At 37.1% G+C, this 21886-nt stretch overlaps 1 protein-coding gene and 1 long non-coding RNA gene across 36 annotated transcripts in view; both read left to right on the top strand.

Annotated features, from left to right (window-relative positions):
* Positions 1 to 15244, top strand: part of runx2b (RUNX family transcription factor 2b) — a 284262-nt gene extending 269018 nt beyond the window's left edge. For 29 of the 35 annotated variants that reach the window (XM_073932312.1, XM_073932283.1, XM_073932296.1 and 26 more), the window contains 2 exons: positions 479 to 640; positions 9597 to 15244. In XM_073932312.1, coding sequence (XP_073788413.1) covers positions 479 to 640; positions 9597 to 10084 — 650 coding nt within the window. In that variant the 3' untranslated portion in view covers positions 10085 to 15244. Of the gene's footprint in view, positions 1 to 478; positions 669 to 9596 lie in introns of all 35 variants that reach the window. The other 6 variants (XM_073932295.1, XM_073932315.1, XM_073932314.1 and 3 more) reach the window with 3 other exon arrangements.
* A 684-nt stretch (positions 15245 to 15928) lies between these two features.
* LOC141379447 (uncharacterized) lies at positions 15929 to 20335 on the top strand. The gene is made up of 3 exons (XR_012396066.1): positions 15929 to 16543; positions 16985 to 18624; positions 19611 to 20335. It is a non-coding gene; the product is annotated as an uncharacterized lncRNA (long non-coding RNA).
* Positions 20336 to 21886: the final 1551 nt, after the last annotated feature.

Here is a 21886-nt window from a genome sequence, read left to right as displayed (position 1 = left end):
TGGAAGTCAGTGGTTACAGGTTTTCAGCATTTTTCAAAATATCTTTAATTGTGTTCAACAAAAATCTTGTTTTGAAAAAAGTGTTATCTTAAAAAAATATCTTATATTGAAAAATGTTAGAAACTTGTAACCATTGACTTTCATAGTAGGAAAAAGGAATACTATGGAAGTCAGTGGTTACAGGTTTCCAACATTTTTCAAAATATCTTTATTTGTGTTCAACATAAATAAATGAATAATATTAAATATAAATAATAATAATTTTTTAATAAAAAATACAAATGTTTCACTTCATAAAATCTGTCTGTATCAGTAGGAATGGCAGATAATCATTTTTTCATTTCCACTATTTGTTTTTGTTTTGTTTGTTTTTACACTCAAAGGGCTGTTAGCTGGTGACTATCATTATATTCTGTAATGTTCTACTGAAGACATTTTTTTATTTATTTTTTACCCATCCTCTTGTTTGTTCCTTCAGATCCACGACAGGCTCAATCTTCCCCACCATGGTCATACGACCAGACATACCCATCGTACCTAAGTCCCATGGCCTCCCCGTCGGTTCACTCCACCACTCCGCTGTCGTCCAGCCGGGCCACGGGTCTGCCCTCCATCAGCGATGTGCCCAGACGTCTTCCAGGTAACCTCCAGCCTCAGGCCTACAGCAGGTGCGCCTCCGACACTGCAGTGGGCACAAAGTTTATGCACATTTACACACATTTACAAATATGTAAACGTTTTTGAATGATAATTGAAAACTAAGGCGTTTATTTTCTGCTTTTATAACATCTCTTCAAATTGATATCAGTCAAAATTATTAGCCTCCTGTGAAATTGAAAAAAAGAAAGTGATGGGCTAGCACATTAAGTATTTCATATATATATATATATATATATATATATATATATATATATATATATATATATATATATATAAAGTCACTGGTTCTAGTCCTTACCAAGCCAGCCGACGTTTCTGTGCGGAGTTTACAGCTCAGGGCTCTCTCCCGGGACAGCATGCCAAACATCAGTGTGAACTCTTGAAGGTCAATATTATTAGCCTCTTTAAGAAATATATATAATTTTTTTCCGATTGATGACAGAGAAAAACACTGCTATACAATAACTTGCCCAATTCACCTAACTTTCCTAGTTAACATAATAACCTAGTCCAGCCTTTAAAGTGCACTTCAAGCTGAATACTAGTGTGTAAAATAACTACTATAAGGTTATGTACTGTCATCATGGCAAAGATAAATTAAATGAGTTATTAAAACTATTCAGTTTAATAATTTGTCGAATATATTTTGTTAAAAGGTAGTTGGAAAATATTTATAAAATAGTACAATTTCAAAGAAAAAAAAGCTCATTTTGTGAATAAGCTGCACGCGGGCATCATTTGCACATGAACTATGCATATTTTGTTTGAAAAGAATCATAATAACTTATTGTGTAATTTCAATGAATTCTAAAATTGCACTCTATGTTAAGTGTAGTCCACCATGCAAGACTGCAAAAATAATTACTCTATTCATATATTTTTCTGGAAACCTGACATTAATCTTAGGGGAAATCAATCTTCTGCTGTCCTATTTACTATCAACAATTATAGTGTGATCTGTACATTTTAGCACTGAAAAAAAACATACCCTACCAAGTACCTTTATTTTTCAAACAGCTGTTGTGTCGTGCATGATAGTAGTTGACCTGAAACAAAAAAATGCAGTAAAATGTGTGTGCGTAGAAGTGTGTGCGTGCGTGTGTGTTAATTTAGTTATTTAATGTACTTTTTTGAAATAATAATGTGATTTTTGAAAACAGTTTAAAGGTGTAGTATTTAAGTTTGACACCCAGTGGTTGAGTGAGGTATTGCACTCTTGGTTCAAAACACATGCAAGCACTGGTTGCCAGATTGACGACCAACTGAAGCATGCCTGGCTATCAAGCCTAAAGGCTGATATGTGGCTGATTTGAGTCATGTTATATATAAAAGCAACGGCACGCAACAGAAAAAATATTCTCCATATTAAAAGGAGATTTTAGCCTAACCAACACCTGAAATTTATATTTTAGAAACAACTTCTGTTTTTCCCAGGTGAACAACAGGATAAACTGACAATGATCACCCCAGGTACACCTCAAGCGCTTTATTCAGTGTTAAATGTTAGTAATGTGAGTTTGAATGTCATGTTACCTGACATTTATTGCCATACCACTGAAAGCAGCAGCAGATAGTTCACCCCAGATCTTCCAAATAAAATAAACAATTTGAAATTGAGCTTCAGAACTATGACTCAGTGCAAGCCAACACATATCAGTGACTCAGCATGTACATTTAATAATGTTAAAGAGGTTTAATATGTATTTATTAGATTAAAAACTTTACCATTTCGTTGGAGTGCAGTGTTTGCTATTCTACGATTCTGAATGGCTGTATTTACATTTCTGTTGTTTCGTTTGGTGCAAACATCCAAATTGCGTATAACTGCAAATTTAATCACGTTGCATGTTGTTAGGACATGGGGTTACATTGTTACCTGCTCACCTAATGTTTACGTTTGTAAAATTTATATTGTTTGCTAATTATTAACTTCGAGTCGCCGTCTCATTATGGAGTCTGCTACTGTCCACCAGAGGTCACATTTCTGGCATGGACACATACTTTGAGAGCCTTCCTTACTGAATGAATGTTTTCCAACAAGGCAACCGGAGGTGCTGAAATATAATTGGCTAAACTGGGCTGGTTAAATGGACCAAAACAAAGACGTTCCAGCATGTAGCGCACATTTTCAAAGCAGAATATCTGTCTTCAGCATTGTTTTTCAGATAAATATGTTCACTCAGCATGTTTCTTAAACATCTTCAAACACATAATGTTTTTTTTTATGCTTCAGAAGAGGCAAAAACGTACATACAGCACCTTAGATCGTGTTTGTTTTTAAATTCTAGCTCTTGTTTTAACAGTTTTACAAGTAAAAAAGTGAACTGAAATGTACGCAAACTTGCTTTTATGCTTATATGAATATCAAATGATTTAAAAAACACACACGAACCTAAAACAAAATTGAAGCGGGGTTCATTTTGCAGGGGCTATTTTCTGAAATGCTCATTTTTCTTTAATGCTCTGTCAATCACATTAAACAAATCGTAGCTTTAAATTCCACTGTCATACTTCGTTAGAAACACAATCTCAAATCCGTTTGATTTTTATAAGCTAATGGTTCTGTCGATATGTAAACGGAGCCAGTTTTTAAAATTGTCTTGCACCATGAGCGCAGTTTTAAAACTCAGGAGGAAGAAAGAAAAAGCTTTCCTTTCCTCCTCTTTCCACGGCTTTGATCCTGCGTAGTATATCGTTAATAACAGACCAAGACATAATAACAGGCCAGTGGCGGGCAAATAAAGCCGCTTTATAGCATTACGCTTCCCAAAAAAACCTCTGGGGGGAATAGAAGGCCACTCGATGCCCGAGTTGCACCCCATAAGCTTAATTTTGTCCTTGTATGCACTGCAACACACCCAGAAACATGCCCTTTAAAGCATAAATGTAGACGGACGAGTTTCCATTTCAAAAACACCTGTTTGAGTCGGTGCCAGGTAAGTGTTTTCATTCTCTCTCATTTAGCGCCATACAACACCCTCATCTATTCCTGAGAAGCTAGAGAGGCTTAAAGTGATTAAAGAAGAATCTCCTTTACCTGCGCTCTTTCTGCCAGCCTCTGGATCTCTGCCACCCGCCTGTCGCCTTTAATTAATTTGCCTGTATCCTCCTTTCATGTGATGCTGGTGTTAATAATAGGTGTGAATGTCAGACGCTTTGACGTGTTCCTCCGTTTAAACTGTTAGAGCAACAGCACAAAAAAATGCATTGTTGATTTCCATTGTAGATATAAAACACTTCAGGAGGATTAGTATCTCTTTTAAGTGTGTGTGTTTGTGTGTTGCAATAGTTGTTATATACTTTCTTACTGAAGAGGGCGATAGAGTTACCTTCATGTTCGGGCTATTAAAGGGATAGTTCACTCAAAAATGAATGTCTACTCACTATTTACACTGTAAAAAATGCTTGGTTCCACACAGTCGATTTGTGTTGGGACAACATGAAGAAATTAAGTTACCTTATTAGTTTTTACACATTGAAGTGGATTGAACATAAAACAATTAAGTTTTCCAAACAAAACCTCAAGAATCATGTCGTCTCAGCTTGTTTTAAATAAGCAGGTTTTCAGAAAAGCTTTCATTTAAATGAAATCAGTCCATCAATGTTATTTGAAAACCAGAAAAAAAATTGATAACTGTTTATCTTGACGTCTATTATACTGCATTGCATCACTCGCTCTAGTTTACTCACTGGATGTATTTTTCGCTCAAGTAAAAAAAATTTATTTAGTTGTCAAAAAAAAAAACTAAAGAATTGTGTCCTCTAAACTTGTTTTAAATAAGTACTTTGAACAAACAGAAAACAAGTGGTTCCATACCATTATGAGTGTCCATATGAGTAGGAAAAACAAATACTATGGAAGTCAATGGTTACAGGTTTACAACATTTTTCAAAAGCATTTCTTCTGTGTTCAAGAGAATAAAGAAACACAAAAACAGGTTTGGAACAAGTCAAGGGTGAGGGAATGATGACAGAGTTTTTTTATTTTTTTGGGGGGGGGGGGTGAACTACTCCTTTAAATTTTAGTAATGGCATTTTAAACCTGATTATTAGGTAAAAGTTGTAAAGGCAAATGAAATTGCAAAAATACTGTACAACAGGTTTCCATAAAAACATCAGTCCATCAATGTCATTGTTTTATTTATTTATTTATTTATTTTATAAATAAGCCAGATATTTACACTTTAAAACCTTTTTTTTTTTTTTTTAAATGCTAACAATTTATCTTAACGTCTATTATGCTGCATTCATTCACTCACTCTAGTTAACTTATGGAATGTATTTCGCCTATGTATTAAATGTATTAAATTTGAAGTTATGCCAAAAAAAAAAAACTCATGAGTCATCTCAGCTTGTTTTAAATATGTTTTAAGTACTTTGAACAAACATAAAATGTCAATTTTTGAATGTGCTCACCTTTAAGTGGTTCAATACTTAATATATTCAGAAAAATGTTACAAACCTGTAACCAATTTACTTTCATAGTATTTGTTTTTCCTACTGTGGAAGTCAATGGTTACAGGTTTTCAAAATATTTCAAAAGGATATCTACTGTGTTCAAGAGAACAAAAAAAGGTTTGGAACAAGTGTAGGTGCGGAAATGATGACAGAAAATACATTTTTGGGTTAAAATCTATCCCTTTTACTTTTAGTAATTTTGTTTTAAAGGTAGAGTGTGTAATCTTTAAGCAAAAATATAACAGGTTTCCAGAAAGGCATTAGGTAAAGTTTATTTATAAACTAATTTCAAGAGGATCACATGGTTATGATAGCTTGTGGCTGATCCCGCATTATTCAATTTATGATTCACCAAATCAGACGATTCCTAAGGCACCTTAAATGCCCTAGGTTTCATACCACAGTCATCCTTGTTTTGAAGAATCCCCCCTTCCACCCCTACTCCTCCTCCTTTCCTAGATGGGTGGCACGGTGGCCCAGGAGTTAGCACTGTAGCACTGTTGCCTCACAGCAAGAACGTCTTTGGTTCTAGTCATTACCAAGCCAGCCGTTGTTTCTGTGCGAAGTTTGCACATTCTCCCCGTGCTCGCCTAGGGTTCCCCCAGGTTCCCCGGTTTCCTCCCACCATCCAAAACCATGCTACTACTAATCCCAATCGGCACCATGAACATGCTCATAGTAAGTAGCTATCTCTTAAGAGCAATCACTATCTGTTCATTAGCTACTACAGCAGGGGAGTTCTCGAGATCTACCTGAGCTCAAACTCCCCTCTCACCTTACAAACAGGAGGGAGCCCCGGGCTCGAGGATCTTATATGCTCAGGGCTCTCTCCCGGGACAACATGCCAAACAAGCTTTATAAACAATCTTCAGCTAAGTGTGAACTTTTGAATTTAAGTAAAATCAGTCCATCAGTGTCATTTTTTATTTTTTTGTAATTACTGCAGAGATTTGTACTTTAGCACCAGAAAACCAGAAAAAAATTGCTAACAGTGTTTCTTTTTATTTATGTTGCTGAATACTCACAAGATGTATTTTGCCTCACACCAATTTTTGGCTCGAGATTTTTTTTTACGTGCGTAGAAGATCAAATTCGTCATTTCATTTATGGATTCGTGTTAACGTTTGCACATTTGACTTTGTACATTAATTATTTCAATTCTTTTTTGATGTGAGCCCAACATAATAGCACACCATGCAAAAAAAAAACTGCTTTTAATTATTTTGTAAATTAGCTTTCATTTTTATTTTATTGTAATTTTAATTTCAGATTTATACTGTCTTTTGAATAAAAAAAAGATTTAAAATATGTTTACATTTTCAGTTTTAGTTTTATTTCAATTAGCAATGTTTGTTCATTCGTTCATTTTGTTTTCAGCTTGGTCCCTTTATTCATCAGGGGTCGTCACAGCAGAATGAACTGCCGAGTTATCAAGCATATGTTTTACGCAACTGATGCCCTTCCAGCTGAAACCCATCTCTGGGAAACACCTATACACACTAATTCCCACTCATTCACCATGGACAATTTAGTCTATTTAATTCACCTATAGCACATGTCTTTGGACTGTGGGGGAAGCCAGAGCACCTAGAGGAAACACACACCAACATGGGGAGAACATGCAAACTCCACACAGAAATGCCAGTTGACCCAGCTGGGACTCGAACCAGCGACCTTCTTGCTGTGAGGCGACAGTGCTAACCACTAGACCACTGTGTTACTCTTTTTCTGATTAATTACCATAAAGAAATTATGTACCTTGTATTCAAATTTTTGAAATGCATATTACAGTAAAAACATATCTATTGCATTGCAAAAAAATCACTACGCTACGCTACACTACTACACTACGCTGACATCACACCACATGCAGACGTGACTGAACCTTGTAAACAACCCCATAATTGTTTGCTTCACCTGAAACTAATCATTCTTGCCAAATAAATCATTAGCTTCACAGAAAGAGCATCTGTTTTCAAGAGCAAGCGCCATCTCGTCTATGACTTTTTGGTGACTATAAGCTCCAGAGTCTGTGTGTAAATAACGATTCTGCTTTTATCATTCGTCCTCTGCAGCCCCGAGGCGAGAGAACCATTATCGGCCAAACCAAAAGATTTTGAATATAAGGCGAGCGTAAAGAGACACGACTAGCATTAGCGACAAGCCGTGCCTCCACAAAAATCGCCCACGTTTTAACCATGCCACCCAGTCGGCCCACAGGCGCAGACATGGTGACAAGAAAGACGCCGTGTGATTTATGAAAACTGCTCCGCGCCAGGGAGGCGAGGTCGTTTCTTTTTGTTCGTTTCTTCTCACCCCTTTGGCACCGGCGCTAGCTATAGGCCATTAGTGGTTTCATGAAATTGTTTTGGAGGGAAGTGTGCAGAATATGTTCAGGACAGAAGGGCAGATGGACAGCTTTAGCATGGCTTTTGTAATGCTGAAGACACCAGGAGCCCACAATAGTGCAGACGCCGGTCTTTCTGTCTCTCGCTGCGATGCTGCTAAATGGTTCCAAATGTGTTAGCGATTATGCATCCTAGTTGTGTTTTATGAGCGGCAGCCAAGTGATGCAGATACACACACACACATATGCTTTTGTATGCGCAGAAACAATTTCAACATGCACACAGTATTTAAATGGGCCTGGAGACACAAATGAACTCAGACATATAACCGCACACATGAATACACATACACATGAACTTGTCTGTGACAAAGGGGAAAAACCACAACGAAGAGAAGCCAGCTAATCGATAAACTGCTCTCTTCTGCACGTCTCTAATTTATAGGTAAGGGTTGGTATTTAATGGTTACAGTACATTCAGTGATTTTAAAATGTTTATTTTGTCTTTTTTTTTAAAATGCAAGCCTTTATATAACTCTCACATAGTAACACATAATAACACAACATAGTGCTCGGCTTAAATGAGTACACTCCTTACTTTAAAATTAATACATTCTACAGGATGCTTTGCAGTGATGTTGTTGTGCATTTACATTAGATTAGTCCGTACTAAAGCCAAATCTGGAACTAATCTTAAGAAGAAAAAACTTAAGATCACAGTCAAATTTTTATACACCAAATTTAATATGTTAGGGGGAAATATTAAATAAGTTTTTAATAAACAGAAAAAATCTAACTATATATATTTATATATATATGAAACACCAAATATTAGCAAAATTCTCTGAGAAATGGATAAAAATATTAATTTTCAAAAGCAGTGTTCTCATTTATGCTGTGCACACTGTGTGTTTGTATATAAGTAATATGACACAAGTCGCAGTGTGACGAGACTTTGTCAGCAGTGGAGGGAAATGTGCGTTGGTGCCTTAGTGCCCCCACCAGTGACCATATACAGCCACATTGTAATGCTACGAGTATAATATTGTGCTTATAGAAAAGTTAGATGGCACAATCATGTATATAAAAAGAAAATGAAACACGGAGTCTCAAAAACTTTTTTGTATGTGGAACTACTTTCTTCTGCCATTCATTCACATCTGCAGCTGACCATCAGAACAGCAGAAACCCTTGCTACTTCACAAAGTCACTTTACAGCTAGTATATGAATGATTCTCCAGCGTAATATCTAAAGTGATGACAAAACAGGTGATTGTGTTCATATTTTAAGATCATAAGGCTGAACGGCATGAAATGCCATAAATCTACAGATATTTCCCAGTATTTCTATGTTGCAATCAGAATTTCACAATAACCAATTAGCCAAATAGCCAATGCACTGAATCTGATGCTCCAAAATTATAAAATATTTAAAAATAGGCACTATCCTTATAAATAAACTGCATAGTTGCAATCTAAACAACTACAATCTTGTGTAAAAAAAAAACAGCCTTAAAAGTACATTGTTTTTCAACAGCTGCAATATTTGTCAAACTGTAGAGCAGGGGTCACCAAACAGTGTCCAACAGATTTTAGCTTCAACCCTAATCAAACACACCTGAACAAGCTAATCAAGGTCTAACTAGGTATACTTGAAACATCCAGGCAGGTGTGTTGAAGCAAGTTGGACCTAAGACAAGAATAAATTACATTTTAAACAGAATTACTATTACTCTTCTGGTTGAAATAAATACATAAATGTTACGTTTTTGTTTTTTTCCTTTGTATTCATCAACTAATCATGAAAAAATATCAATGACATCGCAATAATATATGCTGAAAATGCATTTTAAATTATATTTTAAATGAATATAAAATAATTAAAAATATTTTAATCTATTGTAGGGGACATTTAAAAAAAATCCCACCTCATAGTTCAGTAAAAAATGTGTATTTATATTTAATTTAATACTAGAATTAGCATAAGACCCCAGTATGTGTCTTTATCGCTTGACCTGTTATAATGATTATTATTTTGTCATGTTAATAATTTCTATCACTTCTGTCATCAGCATTATTTAAACCCTTCAATATTTCATTAAAACTAACCTCAGCTCATTTCTCTCTTCAGGTTCGACAGACTTGAGTCCTTTCCCTGGCCAGTTTGAGCGCCAGTTCCCTGCCTTCTCCTCACTCACCGAGAGCCGCTTTTCCAGTCCCAGAATGCACTACCCGGCCACCTTCACCTACACGCCAACCCCGGTCACCACAGGCATGTCATTGGGCAGCGCTCATTACCACACGTACCTCCCGCCGCCGTACCCCGGATCCACCCAGAGCCAAAGCGGACCCTTCCAGAGCAGCAGCACCCCTTATCTCTATTACGGTGCTTCCTCCGGCTCCTACCAGTTCTCCATGGTTCCTGGAGGAGAGCGATCACCCACCCGCATGATGCCCCCCTGCACCAGCGCATCCACAGGGACCAGCCTGGTCAATCCCAACCTCCCGGTTCAGGCTGACGGAAGTGGAGGAGTGGAGGGAGATGGAAGTCATAGCAATTCCCCGACTCTGCTTAATCCTGCTGGAAGAATGGATGAAGGCGTTTGGAGGCCGTATTGATCAGACAGTAGACCTTTTTTTTTTTTCAATCTGTACTCTTCCACTCGCTATGGTGGATTGTTGTTGGATGTTGGTCGCCCAGCAGTCGAAACACAAAATATATCATTTCACAAATCTTTCAAAGGACGGAAAATATTGGAGAAAGTTAGATTGTTCAAATTAGACGGTGGAAAAAGAAACACCAGAAAACATCTCTGCTCATTACAATAATAGAAACTATCTTACAATTTGTAATAGTTTTAATAGTTCTAATGTAAATTAGGTTTTAATGGAAGCTGAAATAGTCATAAGGAGTCTCCACTGGTAGTTCATTGCCTTCTATTTGTGGTAAAACCCATAAAACCTATTTTGCCGGAAATATAAACGGTTACTTTAATAGAAAATGTGCGTGCTGCCGTCGGTTAGGACAAAAACTCCTTTTGAGTTTTTGATGAAAGATGTCTTTATCGCGTGTGTTGTTAGTTTATGATGTCTCTCATGATGTTTGGAGACAGTAAAATGTTTTTAGCATAATTTTAATGTTTTAGCCCTCTGGGGTTGCCAAATGCTCTGGTGTGTTTACTCACATGTTTTTCTGATGACAGTGAAAATACCTTAAGATACTTTGTTTGTCATTTTCATATTACAGATATGAGTAAGACATCATTTAAAATTGTTTTTAAAAAGTATATCGTTTTTATTCCTGTGATTGAAAACCAGGACATGCTGCTTAGGTATGCTTTAAAGCATTGCTACTGGTCATGAGCTAGTTTAAGCTTGTTCTTAGGGTTGAAGATGGTTCTTAGATGGCCATGAGTTGGTTTAAACTGTTTCTTAGCTAGACATTAACTAGTTTAATCTGGTTCTTAGCTGGTTTAAACGATTTTTTAGCAAGTCATAAACTGGATTAATCTGGTTTTTAGCTGGTTCTTAGCTAGTAATTAACTGGTTTAATCTGGTTCTTAGCTTGTTTAGGATGGTTCTTAGCTAGTCCTGAGATGTATTCGCCTGGCTTTCAGCTGGTTGAAACTCATTCTTATCTAAACATGAACTGGTTTGATCTAGTTCTTAGCGGGTTTAAGATGGTTCTTAGATGGCTATGAACTGGTTTAAACTGTTTCTTAGCTAGACATAAACTGGATTAATCTGTTTTTTCAGCTAGTCATGAACTTGTTTAATCTGGTTTGTAGCTGATTCACGCTGGTTCTTAGCTAGAAGTTAACTGGTTTGATCTGGTTCTTAGATGGTTAAAACTGCTTATTAGCTAGACATTAACTGGTTTAATCTGGTTTTTAGCTGGTTTAAACTTCTTCTTAGCTAGTCATGGACTGGTTTGATCTAGTTCTTAGGGGGTTTAAGATGGTTCTAAGACACCATACGGCTGGTTAAACTGTTTCTTAACTAGACATTAACTGGTTTAATCTAGTTCTTAGCTGGTTTAGGATGGTTCTTAGCTAGTCATGAACTGAATTAATCTGGTTTTTAGCTAGTCATGAACTGGTTTAATCTGGGTTTTACCTGGTTTAAGCTGGTTATTAGCTAGTAATTAACTAGTTTAATCTGGTTCTTAGCTGGTTTAGGATGGTTCCTAGCTAATCATGAACTGAATTGATCTAGTTCTTAGCAGGTTTAAGATGGTTCTTAGATGGCAATGAGCTGGTTTAAACTAATTCATAGCTAGGCATGAACTGGAATAATCTGTTTTTTAGCTGGTTCTTAGCTAGTCATGTACTGGTTTCATGTGGTTTTTAGCTGTTTTAAGATGGTTCTTAGCTAGTCATGAACTGGTTTAATCTGGTTCTTAGCTGTCTTAAGCTGATCATGTGCTGGTTCTAAGCAACCCCCTGCTCAGGAAAAGAACCGGTCCAGCCTAAACCAGCTAAGAACCAGTTTAAACCAGCAGTCATGCTTCAGAACATACCTAACCAGCATATGCTGTTTTTAACACACATTCAAGTACGTAAAAAATGACAACAAAACAACATGCTTTTGTAAAATAGTAACAAATAGGGTGTGCTTTTTGCCATCAACTTCCTTCTTAAAAGCATCACAAAAACACATGCCTCACAGACAAAAAGGTAAACGTGCTTACAAAATTTAGAAATAGTGACCATCCAACAAGCTAATATCCAGAGCTAATTGTATAAAGACAATGAAGCATTCTTACCTGAACACTAAGTCCTGTGTCTTGTCTAATTTTAACAATGCACCAGTTTTTCAAAGTTTTTTGTGCTTTGGAAATGTGTGAAATGCTATATTTTGTGTGTTTTGACAGCTAGATATCGTGAATGAAAATGGACTTTTATCCCTCACAGCCTCATTTTGGAATCATCAGGTTGAATAAGGTCTATGAGTGTTTCCAAACGAAAGGCATGGTTTTAAAGCACAAACCTTTTTTAGGATCTCGCTGAGCTACTTTCCCTCGCTAACACAAGTATTTATGAGCCCGTTGAAAGGGATATGTTTTGTTTTTTTACATTGAACTTTATGGTGTTACGTTTCTTCTGGAATTTTTGAACTCTGGGAATCATTGTCATTTAGGCAGGATTGAAGGAATCGAGACGGAGTATTTCATTCATCATTATGTTATTATTTACTTGTCTTGGCATGTTTTTTAATATATCATTTAAAGCACTGAACAACATCTGTATGACAGTTTGTGATCAAATCTCTTTTTGTGCTTTTTGTTTGTTCGTTTGTTTGTTTGTTTAACTTAAGCATTTAAGTTATACGTAATTGATTTAAAGTAACTTATGAAGCCATAGATTGAATTAATGTATTTGGAGCTTGAGTCATAGAGGAGATATTTTTGTAAAGCGTCTATGTTCAAGTCTAATTTAAACAAATTCTGTGCCTTAATTGATCACACGAAGTTGTTGAATGCGTTCAAAACGAAATAAGGGTCTCTGTGTCCAAGTACACTACATTTGTGAGCAGTTATACCAAATGCTCTTTCACTGTTTTAAAGCTTTAAACCAAAGAAACAGCCACGGATGCTCAAAAAGTGTTTGCCAATGTGCTAGATCAAGCTTTCTTTGAGTAGCGTGCATGTGCTGGGGTAATTTATTTAGCTTTCTTGTTGCTTTATTATAAGTGGCTGGGAAAGGTTTCCAGTGGAGGAACATTGAAGGTTATGGATATGTATCTTACAGGGATGTACTTTTCCTGATAACTGGAGTGAGTCAAATAAATATGGAGGGGAAGTTCTCTCAGCTATGGCACTATATTATTGCACCAATGCAACTGGAGTAAATACCTCTCTTTTTTTCGAAGGGGGGTGGGATGTAATTTATAATAGTATAACTTTTAGCTATAATTAAATGGGATGAGTAAAACAAAAATGATAATTTAATTCATCAAGGATGCATTTTATTGATAATTGAGACTTTTTCTAGAATCTTGAACTTAATTATGTTGAAAATTCAGCTTTGCAGCACATGAATAAATTAAATTGCGAAATCAAATCAAATAGAAACTAGATGTACGAGTTGTAAAAATATTTTAAATATTTTACAGCATTTTTAATCAAATAAATGCAGCTTGATGAGCTTGTATGCTTAAAAATATAAAAATACGTCTTAAAAAACGTCTTAAACATCCCAAAGTTTGGAAAAGGTACAATTAGAAACATTTCATTCCATTATAGTGTCAGATTACCTAATAAAAAGGTTTATTATCAGCTCTTAATTATGCAAATTATCTTCATGATTTCACAATAATGCTGTTCATCAAAGACGGATGGATTTAACCAACCGCAATTGTGTTTATTTAGTGCAGTGTTTCTCAACCACGTTGCAGGAGGACCACCAGTTCTGTACATTTTCCATGTCTCTTTAACCAAACACACCTGATTCACATCATCAGCTCATTAGCAGAGACTGAAAGAGCTGTAATGGGTGTGCATACAAAGGGAGACATCCGTGCATCGTTGGTGGTCCTCCAGGAACGTGGTTGAGAAACACTAATCTAGTGCAGGGCTGCCAAATTCAGTTCCTGGAGGGCCGCAGCTCTACAACCCTGCTTCATCGGACATACCTGTAGGTTTCAAACAAGCCTGAAGAACTCAATTAGCTTGATCAGGTCTGTTTAATTAGGGTTAAAGCTAAACTGTGCAGAGCTGCGGCTCTTTAGGAACTGAATTTGACACGTGATCTAGTGCCTTACTAAACAACTGACAGCTTTCCTCAGATAAGTGCTTTAAACAAAACAAAAAACGGCTCGTAAAGCCAATATTTATACTGTTAAATTAAAAAAAACCAAAGCTCTTAGTTTGTTGTTTGTTTCTGATCAGCTTTAGATCCAGTATTGCATCTCCAGCGGGACTAGTCCACTTGTTTCGAATGTTATCACTCGATTGAATGGGCGTTATCAGCTGATGGCCAGTATGGGCCAGTAGGGGTCTTCTGCACCTACTGGTAGGCTCAAAAGGCTGGAATCATCCATCAACATGGTTAATCAGCTATAATAATAGAGAAGACTTCAGATCCAGATCTGTTTTTACAATACGGCGACGGTTGAGGTAGGGGTAGACGTTAATAAAATACAGTTTTTTATAAATAATATAAATAATTCCCTGATCTGTAGCTGATTAACCATGCAAATGGATGATAACAGCCTTCTGAGCCTACTAGTAAGCGCAGAAGGCCCCTACTGACCCATATCTCACAGCTAATAACGCCCATTCAATCGAATGATAACGTTCAAATCGGCTGACTAGTTAAGGAGGATTTTCAGGGCTACCGTGTTACATTTCTGGCTAATCCCATCCTGCTTCAATTCAGGTCAACCTACAGTATAAAGCGAAATAGCTGTGAGTGTGTACGAAATGTTTACAACGTTCAGAGACCATGTTGTATATTACAGGAGGTAAAATACACCACCCTACTTGCGTTGAGTTATCTTGTTTCTTCTTTATGTGTAAATGAGTATTTATCTGACAGGTTAACTGAGGGCAATTTGTAGCAAATTTGTCTCCGGTTCTTGCATGCTTTGTTTTCTTTGCACATCTGTGTTTAAATTATCTTGTTTTTCTTCCCTGTGAAGCCTGTTCTCTTTCATCCACGGATAGAAAAGGGGTTTAAAGGGAAACGATCATGACAACAGTGAAAGAAATTGGCTTTTTTGGATTGTTGTATGTAATAGTTTTCTTTGTAAGAGAAATAAAAAGAGATTTTGCAATGATCTCCGAGTTGTAGTATTCTATCATAGTTTCCTGGCATTGCAGTGTTCCTCTTTAAATATTTCATCTCCGTCATTAAACTTTCTCCTCTGTCTCTTTTCTTCCCGTCTGACGTTGACTGAGAGTCGCATTGGGGCTTTAGGCAAGACTAATGGCCAAAAGTCCATGCTTCGGGTTGTTCCATTTACATACAGTTTCACTGCCTTATCGATGAACCCTGAAGATACCTGGCTGGGGATGAAAGCTGGGAAGCGCTTCGGGGTTTGTGCACTACTGTAGAACGCACTGACTTGGACCAAAGTCTGGATCAACATTTGCTTTGGATGGTCCTGGAAGAGCAAGGCTGGCCCCAGAGCTGCGTTTGTCTTTCTGGTTCTGATCTCTTTTAAATTGAGATGCTCGCACATTACTCCGAGACAGACATAATCAGAAGATGATCCGTCTCCATTTTAAACAAGGAATCATATTCCTGGGATTTCCATGAATGTGGGGAAAAAGTGAGGATTCACACTTGAGATGTTTTGATCTGCATCCAGGAATTAATGAGCCAGGGAGGATGAGGTGCTAAAAATGGGTGGATAACAAAGAAATCGTTCAGAATTCTTACATGTATGGACCCTTTTCACAAGACACGGTCATCAGCATCTTGAATCCTTGAAAGTTTTTATCATTTAGATTATTTTTTTAAACGTATGCATATGTACTTGTGTATGTATTATATCATCTTTACATCAAAAATAACAAGTGAATTACCTCTTATTCGAGGTGTTTCTAATGCAGCGCCTATGGGGCAGGACAGTAAATTTGACTTAGTTTTCTCTTCTAGCTGCCATTAACAGTCTTACACAATTTTTATCTTTTATCTGAATGTTTTAGGCCCAATCACATTTCTTCTTTTGTACCCCTAACCCTTCTCCTTGGCCCTTGAAAAAGTGTGAAGGGGAAGGACTTCAAAATTTACCCCCTAAGAAATGGGACAGCACTACAGCACCTGCACACGTCGTCATATGTCATCGCGATCTCTTGCTTCATGTGAGATCAGACGATCGCGACTGATGTAGTTATTTCAGTTGTTATTTTGTGGCAGTTATCTTCAGTAAATTAGTGAAGGCACATATTATGTTTTTCATAACGATCAAATGTGGGAATAAGCTCATAACTATACTGTGCATTACATACTGGTCATATTCATCTACGTAAACACACCAAAAACAACATTTGCATTATAGCAGACACTGTAAAAAGCCTATTCCAACCCACTAGACTTTTCTGACAGGGTATTTGAGTGTTATCGAGTGACAGTGCTCTTCCAGCTGCAACCCATAACTGGGGAACACCCAAACACTCTCATTCACACTCATACACAAAAGCCAATTTAGCTTATCCAGTTTACTGCATGTCTTTGGACTGTAAGGTAAACCGGAGCACCCGGAGGAAACCTACGCCATCACAGGGAGAGCATGCAAACTCCACACAGAAAAACCAACTGACCCAGCCGGGACTCGAACCAGCGACCTTCTTGCTGTGAGATGACAGTGCTACCCACTGCGCCACCGTGCTGCCCCTTTATTAATCTCGGGTCACCACAGCGGAATGAACCGCCAACTTATCCAGCATATGTTTCATGTAGCGGATGCCCTTCCAGCTGCAACCCATTTCTGGGAAACATCCATACATAAAAAGTGTTAGAGATAATCTTGAGATACAACTTTTACCAAAGTAACTTTGTTTTTTTGTTATAGTAAAAGAGTCACTATAACTTTATGACGTATTGATTAGGCTGACATTTAAAGAACATTCATGCATTCATTTTCCTTCATCACTTTATTCATAACAGGTCGCCACAGTGGAATGAACCGCCAACTTATCCAGCATATGTTTTACACAGCGGATGCCCTTCCAGCTGCAACCCAGTACTGGGAAACATCCATACACAGTTCATTCAATTCACCTACAGCGCATGTTTTTGGACCGTGGGGGAAACCCGAGCACCAAGAGGAAACCCACAAGGGGAGAACATGCAAACTCCACACAGAAATGCCAACTGCACCAGACTGGGCTCGAACCGGCGACCTTCTTGCGGAGGCGACAGTGCTAACCACTAAGCCACCATGTCGCCCTCTCTGGTAATTAATTTTCAGGAAAATTTTAAATAGTTAATGAACACATCTAGCAGACTGAAAAAAATTGTATCTCGAGATATCACTTTCACCAAATTAACTTGTAATAGTAACCTGGTTCTGGTTACCTAACCAAATTTTTGACATATTGATTTGGCTGCCATTTAAAGGGCGTATAAAGAACTATTTTTAGGGCACACTTATTATTTGAAACGAGCTTCAGTAGTTTCGACCCTTTAAAAAAAAAAACAAAGTTCTACTACAAAAATAGATTTGTAGACAATATGGTAACCATAGGCTGTCACGGTGGCACAATAGGTAACACGATCGCCTCACAGTAAGAAGGTTGCTGGTTTGAGCCCCGGCTGGGTCAGTTGGCATGATATGCTCCATATGTGTGGAGTTTGCATGTTCTCCTCTAGTTCACATGGGTTTCCTCTGGGTGCTCTGATCTTCCCCACAACCCAAAGAAATGTGGTATAGGTGAACTGAATAAACTAAGTTGTCCGCTGTGTATGAGTGTGATTGAGTGTGTGTTTCCCAGTGATGGGTTGCAGCTGGGAGGGCATCCGCTGTTAAAAACTTATGCTGGATAAGTTGGCGGTTCATTCCGCTGTGTTGACCCCTGCTTAACAAAGGGACTAATCCTGAAAGAAAATGAATGAGTGATTGTGAACAGGGACACAGCAATAAACTTTTTCAGTATCGCTAACCCCATTGCCAACTATGTTTATTTATGTTTTATTATTGATAGTTTTCACCATTAGCGGACTCGTCAACATGTCGAGGCTGCTGCAAGTCTTTTTACGGGTTTAAAGAAAAGAGAGAGCATATTACTTCAGTGTCAATTAAAATGCGACTTGTGATTTAAAATGTGAATTAACTTGTGTGAATGAGAGTGTATGGGTGTTTCGCAGTACTGGGTTGCGGCTGGAAGGGCATCTGCAGCGTAAAACATATGCTGTATAAGTTGGCGGTTCATTCTGCTGTGGCAACCTCAGATTAATAAAGGGACTAAGCCGAATAGAAAATGAATGAATGTTAACCATATTTAATCCATGGTATTTGATGTAAAATTAGGCCTTGGATAATTTTTGTCAATTGACAATTAGTTCACCGCAAGTGCCACACAAAACGCGGTGTGTATATATATATACATATACTCCTTTGTATAGATGCCTAGATATGTGTAAAATGTGGATGGGGACGAGCCTACCTCGCGTGAATTGTGGGATTGACTGTAAAAAGCATGGACAGTAAGGGTGTCACGATCCTCCAAATCCTCAATTCGATTACATTTTCGATTTTAAAGGCACGATTCGATTAGATTTTCGATTATGAATAATTAATTAATTAATGACCAATTAATTATTTGTAGCCTACCGTTTAAACTACCTGACCTGTATGGTCTTTGTTTTACCCATAAACAAATCATACAGTAAATGAATAAAGGCAAGATACACACATAATTACCACCCGTCAATCACTTTTTCTGCGGGACTTGTGAATAGGTAGTGATCTGTGTCGTTATAATGGCGTCGGTAAAAAAGACGCACAACCAACAGGAACCAGCCAACAGTATCTGAGGTGTTCGCTAAAATGACAAAGTACAAGTGAGTGAAAGATTGAAGCAGTCTTCTGACTGCCTGGACCTGCTGTGTCGAGCGCATGGCTGTATGTGCGTCTGTGTCTGTGTGGTCACGTGATGTGTATTTTCAGAGGTAGAGAGGAAGGAGAGCTGCTCAGAAATGCCACACGCCACTGTGGATGTCAAATCGTTGTCGTTCTAAAATGCCATTTAAAAACAAAGACAGTGAAAACAGGGCCTGAGTCTGTACTTTTCACAAGCGGATTTGCAACGGGGGCGGGCGGAGGATCGCGATGCCGGTGTTGTCTATCGGACGAACCGTACTTAATACGTACATAGCAGAGCTTGCAAAACTTTGTTTTTTTTTGTCGACAACACGAACGTTATCAACATAATTAACTGGAAATCCAAAATGCTTACACACCGGCGACTTCATTGAAAGAGGAGAGGGTTTAAGGTCTGTCGACGGGTCTCCTGCTTCTGCAGTTTAACAAGCACTTCAACAAGCCTGTTTTTTTCCCGCTTGGCAAGCCAAACTGACATGGGGGCGTGGCAGCATCGACGATTCTATTTTTTGATTCGATAATCGAAATTGAGCATAAATTTCGATCGATTTCGATTAAAAATCGAAATCGTGACACCCTTAATGGACAGTGTCAGAAAGCGTAAAACAGGTAGGAAAATAAACGGTTTTGTACCAAATACGACAGTCAGCCACTGTTGAACCATTCAAATATGCAGATTGTGCTAGAGTTTATGTTGGGTTAAATGCTTAAATATTGTTGTTTACAATTTCGGAGCTTAGCGGTTGGTATTCGTATAACGTGTTGCAATTGAGGTGCTTATATTGTGATAACATCGGCTCAGTTTACAACAGTTTATTAAACTGACTGCATGCTCAAGTTCCGTGAAAACGGCAGATTCTTTTCTGACCGTGACAAATGGGCGTGAACACAATCCCTTGTATTTACTACCGCAATCTATTTACAACAGTGAATCAGACTCAAAAGGAGCTCCAAAATGGCAGAAATACAAGAGTCAACACGTTTCAAATCTTTAGTTCTCAGTGTAGTCCCTTACCGTTAGACCTTGCTGTATTACTGTGAGTGAAGTCTTGGGTGTGTTGACTATTTGAGATGGTTCTGTACCTGACACTATTGTTTTTGGTCAAGAAGCAGCCCAGATTTTCTCTGTGACATCAATCTTTTATTAATGTCTTACCAAGTGAGAAAAATGGGAGGAGACGGTCCATCCACAAACCAGTCAGCACCTCTCGGTCAGAGAACCCAAGATAAACTACAAACTTCACTCCGTCTCCAAATGCTCTGTGTTAAAAAGAAAGGTCACTTAATATTCTCCACATTACTTCTTTCCCAACCAATATTGTGAAATTAAAATAAATTAATAAATATAGTCGTATTAACGTTTTTATATGCAGAATTAATGTTTTTAATCTGATTGCTTGCAAAATACAGTAAAAACAGGCATGCTGTGAAATAATATTACAGCTTTGAGTTTGAGTATTGAATACTACAGATTTGTGAATTGTTATTGAGTAACTGAGGCCCAATCAGCATATTAGAATGATTTCTGAAGGATTATTTGACACTAAAGACTGCAGAAATGATGCTGAAAATTCAGCTGTTCATCACAGTAATAAATTATGGCCTTTTGTAAAACATATCTAAACACAAAACATTATTTAAAATGTTAACAGTATTTCACATTATATCTACACTCACTTTGTTTTATATTAATAAAACTTAGCCTTGATAAGCATAAAAAAATGATCCAAAGAGGATTTCTTGGATTTACTACAACTAAATTTTTTTCAAAGTTATAAACACACTGGTTGTAAACTTAATTTGGGCTGAATTTAAACAAATTCAAGTCAAGTCGAGCTTTATTGTCAATTCACTGCATGTGTGGACATGCAGAGGAACGAAATTTCATCTCTCGCATAAATTAATCATAAATACAAACACAACACTGGAAATAACAGATATTTTAAAAACCTATGCATAACTATGTACTAAGATACATAACTATGCACATAAGACTGGCTGTACAAGTATGTTTACATGAAACTAAACAATGTTGTGCAGGATATTGTGCAAGAGAGGTATTTAAGGTTTAATATTGTGCAAGAGTTCTTTAAGGTTGAAAAAAGCAGACCAACATGATTGCACTACATTTATAGTCAACATCTTTTTTCTTATTGAGTTCTTGTAAGATTAGATGAAGCTTAGATAAAGTGACAGGTGCATAAGAGAAAGAGAGTTTCTACAGGTGGTTTGTCAAGCCCACTCACCTGTATGAAGCACAATTTGAAATGGAGACATGGAGGGATTAAGAAATATAGTGCAAATGTGCAACCTTAATTTAAGATTAGCATTCTAAATTTAATTTGATTGTTTAAATTGACCCAGATTAATTGTTTGAAACAATTTTGCATAAATATTTTTTAGCATTCTTTCAAAAACGAAATGATTGTTCAAATTATACTTATCATCATAATTTTTAACATTTTGCACATAAATCTGGCAATGTTTTTATAATGTTTGTTAAAACAAGATGTAAAATCTACTGCAAATGACAATTTAATAATAAAATAATGGATAATATTTTGAAGAAAGCTGAAAACCTGTGACCACTGACGTACATGGGAAGAAAACTAAAGACTGTGGAAGTCAATGGTTACAGGTTTTCAGCTTTCTTCAAAATATCTTCTTTTATGTTCAACTCAAAAAGGTTTGGGATGATATGAAGGCGAGTAAACATTTCATTTTGGGTTAAACTATTCCTAGAAGTCATTTAAATGTGAAGTAAATTTGCTAAAATGTTGTGACATCCCCTTTGAAGCAAGTCAGTAATGTGTTGTTTTTAATTCAATTATAATTTTTTTAAATGTAACCCTGTATATAGAGGTGCATATG

Source organism: Danio rerio, chromosome 20 (genome assembly GCF_049306965.1).
Source record: "Danio rerio strain Tuebingen ecotype United States chromosome 20, GRCz12tu, whole genome shotgun sequence".
Taxonomy (NCBI): Eukaryota; Metazoa; Chordata; class Actinopteri; order Cypriniformes; family Danionidae; genus Danio; species Danio rerio.
The sequence above is the reverse complement of the archived record's forward strand: the minus strand, read 5'-3'. Positions and strand labels throughout refer to the sequence as shown.